The sequence below is a fragment of the Microcebus murinus genome, chromosome 5, assembly GCF_040939455.1.
Source record: "Microcebus murinus isolate Inina chromosome 5, M.murinus_Inina_mat1.0, whole genome shotgun sequence".
Lineage (NCBI taxonomy): Eukaryota > Metazoa > Chordata > Mammalia > Primates > Cheirogaleidae > Microcebus > Microcebus murinus.
The window spans coordinates 96,115,247-96,129,028 of record NC_134108.1 but is presented as its reverse complement, the minus strand read 5'-3'; the positions used below and the strand labels follow the sequence as shown (position 1 = coordinate 96,129,028).

General features: G+C 37.9%; 1 protein-coding gene across 1 annotated transcript; it reads left to right on the top strand.

The window, feature by feature from the left end:
* The first annotated feature begins 3,532 nt into the window (after positions 1–3,532).
* Positions 3,533–13,264, top strand: GLYATL3 (glycine-N-acyltransferase like 3). The gene is made up of 5 exons (XM_012760838.2): positions 3,533–3,610; positions 7,428–7,535; positions 8,274–8,400; positions 8,928–9,054; positions 12,838–13,264. Exons 1-5 carry the CDS (start codon positions 3,533–3,535, stop codon positions 13,262–13,264), a joined length of 867 nt encoding a protein of 288 aa, XP_012616292.1.
* Positions 13,265–13,782: the final 518 nt, after the last annotated feature.

Genomic DNA, 13,782 nt, shown 5'->3' with positions numbered 1-13,782 from the left:
ATGTAGGATTATATTCCATGCTCTGCATACAAACCTTACTCTTGACTCCATATTACTTTGTTCCTTTTATTTTTCCTCTTGCCTGAATTTTAATATACATTTAATTTTTCTTATATTTTACCTATTTGCATAAATGGTTTTAGATCCTTCAGGGAAAAAAAAACAGATAATAAATAAGAAAGATCTCTGTGAGACTCATCACTGTTTACTGCAAAGTTATTGTCAAATGTTTTGCATTAATTATGGTGTCTTCTCTGTGCGAACTCACAGGGGAAATGTATCCGTGATTTTAATTTGTAACCCTGACCAATGTTTGTGAATTGTAAGGGTATAGTCTGGAAAGGTAGGTTGCAGCCTGATTGAGAAGAGTTTTGACTATTAAGAAGTTAGATAACTGGACTTTAGAGATGGTATAAGTGAAAGAGCAAGCTAGGGGAAAGAAACAAGGGTAATTTTATGGGCAAACTAAATTATGTAACTAAGAATGTTTATTTCATGTTTGTTTCTCTTTGTGTGAACTACCAGAAAGCTTAAAGTGACCTTTCACATCCTGCAGGTACAGTGGGTTTTCATTGTTTGTGGAAGCTATTAGTAAAATTACACCTAGTACTGAAACATAGCTCCTGGTGGAAATAGGTTCCTGCCGGCCTCTGCTCACGCATATTTTGGCCTTCAGATCAATACATAACCTTATTTTATTTGTGTTTTTGTTGAAAGACACATTATTTAATACATATTGTTGATTTAAGAGCATTGTAACTCATGGCTGAAAAGTAATTTATCTAACCCTAAATTTTCCTCTGTAAGACACATCACAACCTTTTTGCACTTAGAAATACCTAAACAGCATTTAAGCACTATATAGTATTTTAAACAGCAAAGTCACCAACAAAAAACATTTGAAAAACACGGCACTAAATAGGCAAAGAATAGGACTCTCGTTTACAGAATGAGAACTGAAACAAGAAGGCAGAGTGTGGCCTGTTCAGCCTTAGCGTGTGTCAGGAGACTCGATGTTTTTTGCTGCTTTGTGCATGTCTGCAAGAGACTGCAAAAATGCTGCAAGTATTGATTTTGGGGGTTACAAATAAATTTTAGTGAGCAGGTGAGTTTGCAAACATGGAATGAATCCACCAATAAAAAGGATGAACTGCAAACGTAGGATTAGAGTCCATGCTCTGCATACTAACCTTATTCTTGACTCCATATTACTTTGTCCCTCTATTTTTCCTCTTGCCTGAATTTTAATATAAATTTAATTTTTCATATATTTTACCTATTTTCATAAATGGTTTTAGATCCTTCAGGGGAAAAAAAACAGGTAATAAATAAGCAAATCATCAACAAATACTTATAATTCCTACTCTTTACATTAGCTACTTTGCTAAATATTAGAGCATAAAAAGATGTCTAGACATCAAACCTAATTCAGAGATTCATAACCTACTGCCCTTCATTTTCTATCAAGAGATATTGAATTAGAATAAATAAATATGTTTAAAATAAGTATCTACTAAAATTTAAAATTTAATTTAGAGATAACACAAACGAGTGAAAAGTCAAGCAGATATAAGAGTGAAAAGATGATGGCTACATTTCTTTCTTCACCATCCTAAAATCTGGAAACTCAATCTTTTCAAACTTTCTAATATTGGTCCAGACTGTTAGTACAAAGGTCCAAAAGCTTCCTGGCTTTCTGGTGCTAGCATAGCCCTTAATATTGCTTATAGAGAACACAAACACCTCAAGGGTCCTACTCAGTGAACCAGAGCTCATAGGCCTTAATCATATGCTTCTAGAAGTCACACTCATATAAAGTACATGCTAGTTTTGAGTAGATTTTAGGTAGATCACATTGAACATTCAGAGTATTATGTAGTCACGTGGGTACGCCACATAGGGAAATCAAGAAATCAAGTAGTGTTCTCTACCTGGAAAATGTGTTGTAAAGGAGTGATTCCAGCTCTCCACCATGGTGCTCCACCAAAAGCACCAGGTTCTCATGTCTAGCTGAGTTGCCTTTGCCTTCCTAGTACCCGACTGCTAAGTGTAAGTAGATAAGCTTCACTACATTGGCAGTAGGATTTTTTTTTTCTTTAATTCAGTCAAGTCCTGATTGGAATATTTGGGGAAAAGTTTTCTTGGGAGCAAAGCAGGGGAGTTGAAGCATCAAAATCTAGAAAATGTAAGTGCATGTGAATGAATGAGTTTGCATACATTATATAATATTTAGGACCTTCGTCTTTCCCTAATGATGTTTGGCTAAAATAAGGCTCAGCCTTTGCCCACATCTGATATGTCAATCTAGTTGTTTCCCTCAAGTTGTTCCCCATAATGACCCGATCCACTCAAATCTTTCTCTAGTCTTTGTCCCACATTGTAAAAAAGGAGTTGTCCTACCTCGCTCAAGATTCTTACCCCGAGTTTCATATTAGCCATTCACAAACTATTTAGAATGTCCTTCCTATGTACCAGGTTCCGTGGCAGGTACTGTGCATACAGGGGAGCACAAAGCAGACATGGGCCCTACCTTCATGCAGCTCATAGGCTACCTGAGACAGACTTAAAGAAAACACAAATATGCCGGGCACGGTGGCTCACACGTGTAGTTCTAGCACTCTGGGAGGCTGAGGCGGGAGAATCACTCAAGGTCAGGAGTTCGAAACCAGCCTAAGCAAGAACGAGACCCCGTCTCTACTAAAAATAGAAAGAAATTAATTGGACAACTAAAAATATATATAGAAAAACTGAGCCAGGCATGGTGGCACATGCCTGTAGTCCCAGCTACTTGGGAGGCTGAAGCAGAAGGATTGCTTAAGCCCAGGAGTTTGAGGTTGCTGTGAGCTAGGCTGACACCATGGCATTCTAGCCAGGGCAACAAAGTGAGACTCTGTCTCAAAAAAATTAAAATTAAAATTAAAAAAAAAAAAATTAAGAAAACACAAATAAATGTAAAATCATAACTGTTACTAATGCCCCGAAAGAACAGTGTAGAGTGCAATAAATGTGTCTAATAGAAAGACTTAACCTAGTATCGATGCTCACATCTGTCCAGGATTAGGTCATTAACACTCCATTTGCACGTATTGACTAGGTTAGTCTGGTTTACCCATCCCAGTGCCTCCCCATCTTGCTTTTCGCCTCTCCTAAGGTAGCAATGCAGTCACAATTATACTCCATGAACACAGGACTGCAAGGATATTCCTAAATAGATTCAAATGTTAACAAGCAAAAATTTTAAAATCCAGGAGGGCCTGCCGAAAACTCAGTGCTACTATGGAAGATGTCAATAATCAAAGATTGTCATCAAAGATGTCAATAATCAATAAATGTAAGATTAGAACTGTTATAATAAGCACTTGGTGGAAAAATGCAGAATGCAATGAAATTGCCTTCCAGGGCTGAGTTTTTTGAGCAAAGAGACTGCCCTGCAAAGTGGTTTTCAAATGTGAATGGTATGCAGATCACCCAGGAGAGATATAACAAATCAAGTTTCTAGTTAGGTGTGGAATTGCAAGAGCCCGTAAAGAAGATGTTGGTGCTAAACTGTTCTACCAAATTACTGACGCTGGAGAAAATGTTGAAGAGTTGCTTTCCTGAATCACTCAAGGTACTATAACGTTAAGAATTTTATTTTTATTGTTTTGTGGTATTAATCTGTAAAATAATGTGAAACTTGTGGCTGTTTCCCATTTTTTTCTCTAGAAAAGACTCTAAGAGCATTTGTTTAACATAGAGCTTCCTAGTCCCCTTGTGCTAGATACTGATTGAAAAGATTGTGGAGAAGGCCCAAGGAATTATACTTCTGATAGTCACACTAGCTGACTCCTAAGGGGAAATTTAGGTAACACTGGGCTAGATTATATCTAAAGTAAATTTTAGTTCTAAAATTTTTTAAATGGCAGAAGAGTATGACTTGGTGGCACTGCAGTTGAGGATATAACCTAGGCAAACAACAGAACTGAAGTTTAGGGACAGTTATAAAATTTTTTGTTTCTTTCAAGATCTTTAGTTTTGAAGTTTTTTCAATGGCTCTGTTGGCCATCAAGCCCCTATCTGTTTTAAAATCTAGGAGGGCCTGCCGAAAACTCAGTGCTACTATGGAAGACGTCAATAATCAAAGATTGCAATAAATGTAAGATTAGAACTGTTATAATAAGCACTTGGTGGGAAAATGCAGAATGCAATGAAATTGCCTTCCAGGGCTGAGTTTTTTGAGCAAAGAGACTGCCCTGCAAAGTGGCTTTCAAATGTGAATGGTATGCAGATCACCCAGGAGAGACATAACAAATCAGAATTTTTGAAAATAGAGAACAGGGTCTTGCATTTTTAACAGACAACCTGGATAATCCTTATATATATGAAAATTCAAACAAAAGTGATCTAGAAGGAGTACTCTAAGGCACTCTACTGTGCTGATTAAATCTGGCTCATCTTGCCCTACGGATTATGTTTAAACTATAAGTGGTAGAGAAAATCTGAGTAGTAATTTGGGATCATATGGCTAAAAAAATTACCAAATAGACAATCAAACCCACATTTTCCCCTGTCAAAGGCTAACCGTGAAGTGAATTACTGGAAAAAGATGGAAACCTACTTTGCTTTAATAACATGTCTGGCTAACTCTTTTGCCAGAGATAACTAAAGAGGTTTCAGTGGCCTTTATAGGATCATAAAAGATGTTAGAGAATAAAAAAAAAAAAAAAAAAAAAAAAAGATTAAAGAAAATAGCTTTGTTTATTCACCCTTCCTCCATTCTTTGGAGTTTGTGACTATATATTTTGTAACCTCAGTTTACTGTTTCAGTGATTAAATATCCTTCCAAAGTTCCTTCACAAACTCTATCGGCTTATTCTCCAAGTATTTGTACTTCCTTCTAGCAACTCCCCCTCTCCACCTCACACTTGCCTTTGGAATAAATAGCTATTAGAAGAATTTTTTTGTGTTTTTTGTTTTTGCTTTTAACCAATGTCAGATCTTTCAGTTGGTTCCAAATCATATACAAACAAGTTATGGTTTTTCTTTATCTCCGAATCTGAATATAGAAAGGTTTTTTTCCTTTTTAACCTTCTGAACATCCATTCATAGTTAGGCTACATTCTGGAATAAGCATGTGCAGTTTCCTCACATGAAACCATTTTTTTTTTTTTTTTTTGAGACAGAGTCTCACTTTGTTTCCCAGGCTAGAGTGAGTGCCATGGCGTCAGCCTAGCTCATAGCAACCTCAAACTCCTGGGCTCAAGCAATCCTGCTGCCTCAGCCTCCCGAGTAGCTGGGACTACAGGCATGCGCCACCACGCCCGGCTAATTTTTTCTATATATATAAGTTGGCCAATTAATTTCTTTCTATTTTATAGTAGAGACAGGGTCTCGCTCTTGCTCAGGCTGGTTTTGAACTCCTGACCTCGAGCAATCCGCCCGCCTCGGCCTCCCAGAGTGCTAGGATTACAGGCGTGAGCCACCGCGCCCGGCACATGAAATCATTTTAACAAATATTACTCTATATGTGTAAGATGAGCAGTCACAGATTTTAATGACTACAAGAATTTGCAAGACTCTTCCAGGATACTTTAGTTCTTGGATTTTCACTTAGGGTGATCCATATTACAAATTAATGATTCAGTTTGGAAAGACCTACTCTATGAGGATATTTGAATGAAGTCTCAGATTGAGTGAGAAAGTAGAAAGTTGCATGATGTTTTAGGCATTGAAGAAAGGTGAGTGATTTGGATTAAGATAATGATAAAGGAGGTAAAGTATAGGTTCCAGTGCCCTTATAATTTTTTTAAAAAATTGTTTCATTGAAGTGTAACACCTACTAGAAACTGCACACAATATAATTATGCATCTCAATGAATTTTCACAAAGCAAATACCTGTGTAGCATCCATTCCAGTCGGGAAAATCATTACTTCACATGCTGCTCCTTCCTGCCCCCAGTGCTCCTTTCCAACCATTGCCTCTTCCTATTCCCCAAAAGTGACCACTATCCTACTTCCAAAGCTATAATTGAGTTTTGCCTGGTTTTGAATGTAATGTAAATTGGATCACATCATAAGTATCTTTTTTGTATCTAGCTTCTTTTGCTCAATATTATGTTTGTGAGATTTGTAGTGATTTCATGTAGCAGCAGTCTATTGATTTTCATTGCTGTTTTGTAATCCACAGTATGAATATGCCACAATTTATTCATTCCACTGCTGATGGACATCTAGGTTTCTTTCAGTTTTTTTATTATGAAAATGTTATGAACATTGGCCTATAGCTCAGTAGTCCTCATATCCCTGTAATTTTCTCCCACCTCTATAAGTACACATGACATATAAAAGTTATTTTATAGTCCGGGCGTGGTGGCTTATGCATGTAATCCTAGCACTCTTGGAGGCCGAGGTGGGTGGATCGCTCGAGGTCAGGAGTTCGAAACCAGCCTGAGCAAGAGTGAGACCCCATCTCTACTATAAATAGAAAGAAATTAATTGGCCAACTAATATAGAGAGAAAAATTTAGCCGGGCATGGTGGCGCATGCCTGTAGTCCCAGCTACTCGGGAGGCTCAGGCAGTAGGATCGCTTGAGCCCAGGAGTTTGAGGTTGCTGTGAGCGAGGCTGACGCCACGGCACTCTAGGTAGGGCAACAGAGTGAGACTCTGTCTCAAAAAAAAAAAAAATGTTATTTTATAGAACAGACATCTTTCTTCATAGAGGAAACAAAAAATGTGAAAGGCCACATAACAGAATTCTAGTGTTAACTCCAGTATTGTTTAGTCACCAAGCATTCAATCAGCTACTTCAGGCTCCATGGATATAATGAATGAGACATAGTTATGACCCTCAGGGAATGCTATAGACCCTTGCTCCATAAACTCTGAGATGCAGGGTTGTTCTTTTTCTTTTTAATTTGGGTCTATATCACCCTCAAATGATATTCAATTTTATTTTAGAGTTGAAGGAGTAGTTACATTTCACAGGTTATTTTCAGATAATAAACTGAACTTGAAAAGCAGCCGAGTATCAGGATTCTCTGTGGAACTTGTTAAATATGTATGAGCCCTGAATCCACACAACATATTCTGATTCATTCAGCAAGTATTTATTTCTGGCCTATGCTCCAAGCACTACTTTAGTAAGCTTGTATCAATCTAGTACTTCTCGCTATTGTACTGTAAACAAAAAGTAGGGTTGGGGAGAGTTTTCATAGGATTTCATACTTTTACCAGTTTTCATGTACACTGATGAAATAGCAGTAGAGAAGTTTATGTGTATGTATATTGCGTGTGTGTGTGTGTGTGTGTGTGTGTGTGTGTGTGTGTGTGTATAATGTCCCCTCTCATGGCTGTGATCGCACAGAAGAGCAAGAAGTAAAGAGGGTAACACGCAACTGAAACAGCTAATAGTGTGATTGGCTTGTCTCTCTGGGTTTTCTGGCTCAGGTTTATGGAGCAGTGATGAACATAAATCGTGGGAATCCCTTCCAAAAGGAAGTGGTATTGGATTCATGGCCAGACTTCAAAGCAGTCATCACCCGGCGACAGAGAGAGGTACAGTTTTGAAGGGAAAAAAAAAAAGGATTGGAAAGAAACATTAGATAACAGAGCAGTATAACCATAGTAACCATATACATTAGCTTACCATGCTATATATTCCACCATAGGTTTCTAATTTGATTGGCTTCAAAATATCAAGAATGTGGAAAACCTCCAGTCCCAATGTGTTCAATGAAGTGTTTCCTTAGCCTTTTGTAATCTCTAGAAGCACAAAGCACATGTGGCTGATTCGTAAATACTAGCTTTTCCCCAGGGTGGATGATTCCTTATGACGGATGGCTTTGGTCATGTGGGTAAATGTGGAACAAGATTGAAGAAGAAAATGTCCACCCCGTTCTGCCTCTGAGAACAAATGAGAGCTCAAGTGGTCAAAGAGGTGCTGCCCTGACTACATTAGAAAGATTCTGAGAGTTTTAATTCTTGGAGGTGAATCCATTGAGTTGTAAACTTTCTGTTTTTATAAATAAATAAATCCTAGAAAAATGTGAAATAGATGTCTTAAAATTTTGCTAGTCTCAGAGGAGAGAATCTACTAAAATTCATAAAATTTCTCTTCTTTCCCTCACAATGGTACATTTGCCTTATTCCCACTTAAGACATTGTTTTATAGGTGGCTGATTTTGTTAATGGAAAATTAGCTAGATATGCCCAGCAAATGGTATCTAATTTATCTAAGATTTGGATTTTCCTGAGATATTGTTTATGTTTTTATGATTATGTATTCTGTCCTAGGCTGAGACAGATAACCTTGACCATTATTCTAATGCCTATGCTGTGTTCTACAAGGATGTCAATGCTTACCGACAGCTATTGGAAGAACATGATGTTATTAACTGGGACCAAGTTTTTCAAATACAAGGTGAGGTCAAGTGCAAGACATACATTAGGCAGTCTTTTTTTTTTCTCTTCTCTTTATTGTATATATCAGATAGATATAGGTAAGTATTTAATATATATGAAATGTATATATAATGCTTGAGTGTACCACTTACTCTTCCAAAATTTCATAATGATTGGGGGTTGATATAGGTAATGAAGTTTCTGTTTATGACTGTTCCAGTGAAATGAGTTCCTTGATCATTTGACAGGAACTCCCACAAAATATTCCAAATTCCCATGCGATATTCCCATCAGAAGTTTCCATGAAAGATCATGAGGGAAGGTTACAATAGGCAACATGATGAAACTTTGAAAATCCCCCCAAAATTTGAAAATCAGACACCAACTAGCTTATAATAATTCATATGTAAACATATAGTGTTTAGGATAATACAAGTGGCAAACTGGTCATATTGATAATACCCAGCACAAAAATATAGCCAACATTTTCCTTATTGCTTTTTCAAATAAAATGCCACATTTTAAATTATATCTTTCTATATACAGGGCTGCAGAATGAGTTATATGATGTCTCCAAAGCTGTTGCCAACTCAAAGCAGTTGAATGTAAAACTAACTTCCTTCAAGGCCGTTCGTTTTCCTCCTGTTTCAACTCTTCCGGACGCCAGTTTCCTGTATGTAAAACAAGAGAAGGGCTGACTACTATAGAAATACAAATAGCAGTAACTCCAGTACTTAGTATCATTACAGAATGTTTAGACACTTTAGATTTGGAACATTGAGCCTAAATGTGTGTGTGTGTATGTGTGTGTGTGTGTGTGTGTGTGTGTGTGTGTGAGAGAGAGAGAGAGACAGAGACAGAGACAGAGACAGAGACAGAGATGTATTCTTTTCCTCTTCCCTGTGTTTGACTGCTCATAATTTTGTTGAAAATAAAATCAGTATCTTTGTCCATAGTTATAAGTGAAATCAGTAAAGCTGTATTTTCATAGTATACATAGAAAAAATTGTTCCTTAGTGTCCTCCTCTCCCAAATAATTCTAATTAATCTCTATTGTCTGAGTCCAAAGTTATTGTTTTTGTTGTTTCAGGGCCAAGGGTATATAAACTGACTTACGTTAAGTTCTTATGGGCCATGCACTAAATGTTTTAAATATATTACCCCTTCAATCCTTCCACAACCCTATAAAGTAGGACTATTGTTATATCCTTTTTTTTTTTAACAAAGTTGAAGTAATACATAGGAGTAAATTGTAGAGCCAGGAAATAATCGCAAGAAGTCCAACTCTGGGATGTAATTTTCAAAACATATGTTAGGTTTTAATCTTCATTCTTCTTTTCTCTTACTCTGTAATGCCTGCTCTGTCATTTACTAATCCTTTCCCTTCCGCTTAACTTTTATAAACCTCAATTGTTTCTTCTCAAAAATTAAGTTATCATTATTAATATTGAGTTAATATTTTCTTTACATGTTTTTTTGTAAGAGAATAAAGCAGGATACTTGAAGAGTACCCACCTCAGTGAACGTCCGTTTTCTTCACTTGCACAGTGAATGTTGAATTTTTGAGCAAAACAAGACTAAACCTAATGTACATTTTAAGTCACAGGAATGCAAACTTACCTAATCCATACCCCTGTATATTCTTTCCACCTCTTGGATTGCTTTGAAGGAAATGTTCCAGTTTTCATCCTCAAATATTTTAAGATGTATCTCTAAAAGATTAGGATTCTTTACCCCCCAAAAAGCACAATGCTAATGTCACTCCTGTGTCAAGGGGCCCCGAGACCACCCATAGGTTCTATGATTCGCTATGTTGACTCACAGGACTCAGCAAAGGTAGTCATACTCATGGCTGCAATGGATTACAATGAAAGGACACAAAGCGAAATCAACAAAGGGAAAAGGTATGTATTGGGTAAGGTACAGAGGAAACTAGGCACAAGCTTCCAAGACTTCTATCCCGGTAGAGTCACACAGGATGTTCTCTGTTTCTCGGCAATGAGATGTGACAATATAAATAAAATGTTGTCTTCCAGGGAAACTCATAGAAACTCGGTACCCAGGATTTTTATCAGAGGTATCCTCTGCCTAGCACAAACCAGTTTCCTAGACTCTTGGAAGGAATGCAGGTGTTCAGCATAAACTACATTGTTCGTACAGTTTAGTCACAGTGAACCACTTATATGAGTCCTGGGAATGGCAGGACCCCTCCCAGATCCAAGTTGCTAGACAAACCAGCTAAGGATCACTCTTGCAAGCAGGCCTCTCTAAGGGTAATAGTCTCAGGCCTATATTATTGTTTTTCTGCTCAATCCCTTAAAATTTGTTAGCAATATTTCCTTAAAGTAAAATAACCGGTTAGTATTCATCGTTCTCAAATTCTCATAAGATTTTTAAGTCTTTTTATTAATTTTTTTATTTTAATATGTAGGATAGTTGAATTCAAAGTCATAATACAGCCAGGTGGGGTTTTTCAATATGCCTTTTTAAGTCTGTTTCGAATCAACATCTAAATAAAATTCATGCATTGGAATTGGTTAATATATATGAAGTTTCCTTTGACATGTAGGTTCCCCTTCATCTTTATTTTTTATATTTTGTTGAAGAAAATCAGACTATTTGTCCTTTAAAGTTTCTCACAGTTTGTTTACTATATCGTATCTCTCAGGTATTACTTAGAATTTCCCTCTGTTCCCAGTCAGGCCTTTTAAAACGGGGTTTTAACTTTAATTGATCTCTTTTGCAGGAAGTTAGACAATTTGTTTTTAACACCTAAATTAGTACCCAAATTTATGACCTCTATTTTGAATGTCCTGATCCTCAGATACACATTAGTGTCTCTAACATGAACTGCTGCTGAAACACTTGCCTTGGCGATGTTTTTATTTGCAGTAACATTTCTGCCTGAGGCTTCTTTTTGTCCTTGCTTTAAAGTTAATTTTCAAAAATTGAAAATCTCATAAGGACAGTTATTGTTTTCTTTGCCACCCCTGCTTAGTGGGTAGATGACTGGCCCAGATCCATAGCTGGTGGTAAACCTGGAATGTGAGCTAACACTACAGACTGCTAAAAAAAAAAAAACAAAAAAAAAAACTACATAAAAATCATAGCAAGAACATTAGTAATCTCTTACCTGTCTCTGGAATGGTTTAATGATATTTATAACTTCAAGAATGAAAGCAAATTCTGAGGTGCTGTCAGCCTTATAGGCTTTCAACTAAGTACTCCATCTCTGTTCTTAGAAATTGTACCAATTCCTTTTTCTTTGTCTTAATATCAGGGGCTTTATATGGTCAATTGATAGAAGCTTACATAACATGAAAATAAATATGCTGAAGGCTAGTGGCCTATAAAAATACTGCCAGTAGAGAAGCTGGAGGTAGGAAATGTTTAATCTAGAGAAGAGCTGGCCTAGGGAACAGTCTGGAAGAACTAACATTGCCAAAGCACTTAAGTATGCCTGGCAAATTAAGAAACTTTTGTTTCTTTTCTGACCATGCATATGTAAAGATAGAAATTCTATGTTAAAACATTTATTTTACTGAGCAAAAGATTAGGGTTCCAAGAATCTAGACTTACCCAAGACCTCACAGAAGATTTCAGCAGAGTCAGGACTTAATAATAGCAATTCTAAGATCTTTTTTTACAGAAAGACTGTGTTATAAGAAAAATTTTATTAGCAAGGCATGGTGCTACACACCTCTAGTCCTACCTACTTGGGAGGCTGAGGCAGGATCGTTTGAGCTCAGGAGTTTGAGGTTACGGTTAGCTATGATCATGTTACTACACTTTAGCCTAAGCAACAGAGTGAGACTCTCTGAAAAACAAAAAGAAAAATTGCAGGTCTATTTAGCAGAGTTTATTTGTGCAAAGAATGGCTCATGAATCTGGCAGCACTCAAAATCAGAGGTTCAGAGTTTCACCCAGCAGTGTGCACAGCGAGCTTTTATGAGCCAAACACAGATGCAAAGAACAGAAATCACCCAACTGGCAACAGCTAGATGCCTGCCTTACTTACCTGGGCATGGTCTGATCCCTTATCTGCCTGTGATTAGCTGCAACTCAGCTGCCTGTTATACTGCGAGGAGGTTTGTTTACAGACTAAATTAGATTGCAGTTCAATACATTGGGACTTGAGGTACGGAGGCAGCCTCAGGCTGAATTTAAGTTGATTTAATAACAGAAACAACACTTTCCTTAATCTGTACTGAGGACAAAAACAGGTGGACGTAAAATTAGAAGGAAAGACTTAAATTTGATAATAAGTGTTTCGTTTTATCAGAGATGAAACCGTGAAAGATGCTTGTTAAGTGCGAAATGGCCTATTTTAACTCATTGAAAATGTCAGGCACTGGCTCAGAGGTGGTTTCTCAGTTTGAATCAGTATAGAAAGAGTAAAATAGCTATTTACAGTCACATGATTCTGAGCTCCTATTTCTCATGTCATTTCTTCTAGGAAAGGGCCGCCCCCGAGACTCACCTACCTGAGCGTCACAGATGCTGATCTACTCAACCGGACTTGGTCTCGGGGTGGCAATGAGCAATGTCTCCGGTACCTCGCCAACCTCATCTCCTGCTTCCCCAGTGTGTGTGTCCGTGACGACAAGGGGAACCCAGTCTCCTGGTCTATCACAGACCAGTTTTCCACCATCTGCCATGGCTACACCCTGCCTGAGCATCGCAGGAAAGGTTATAGCCAGCTGGTGGCCCTCACACTGGCTAGGAAGTTGCAAAGCAGGGGATTCCCCTCTCAGGGAAATGTCCTGGATGACAACAAGGCATCTACAAACCTCCTGAAGCGTCTCCAAGTTGAATTCTTACCTTGTCGTTTTCACAGGCTTATTCTCACCCCTGCGACTTTCTCTGGCCAGCCTCATCTCTAGCCCAGTGAAGCTCCGGGGATTTTCTTACTTTCCCTAAACATACACACACACACACTCTGGCTGCCAACGGAGGGAGAATTAAAACTGGAATCAGGAGAATCTTGGGTTGTTGAAAAGGGCTTCGAGAAGACATACAGAATCAACCTGAGAAGCTTTAACTCTTCCCATCGCAGGTCTCCACAGTCAATAACCATAGGGGGTAGGGGGTGTTTGTAGCTAAGAACAGAAGATTATCTTCCTTTAGGATCCACTGCAGGGGAATAGGTTCCAAAGCCAGCATTTCTTAGCATACTAGTGGGAATTACTGCATGAGAACAAATTATTGAACACAAGCCCATGTGGCTACTGCTTTATTACTGCTGTTTGGGCTCTGCTCTGCATTCTCACGATCACACCAACTCCCTCCTGCGATGATAATATTCCCCTGTCCCTTGCTCACCAGCCTGTGTTCCTGCCACCTCTGCCTCAAGTCCTCTGTACGGTATTCTGCTTTTTTACCTTTAATACTTGCTCACCAC

What these genes read in the sequence shown, in the direction of transcription:
- GLYATL3 (XM_012760838.2), top strand. Translation starts at nt 3,533, where the DNA reads ATGTTGGTGCTAAACTGTTCTACCAAATTACTGACGCTGGAGAAAATG. An exon ending in GCTTTCCTGAATCACTCAAG is followed by an intron (nt 3,611 to 7,427) that starts GTACTATAACGT and finishes TTTCTGGCTCAG; the next exon opens with GTTTATGGAGCAGTGATGAA. An exon ending in CCAAGTTTTTCAAATACAAG is followed by an intron (nt 8,401 to 8,927) that starts GTGAGGTCAAGT and finishes TTCTATATACAG; the next exon opens with GGCTGCAGAATGAGTTATAT.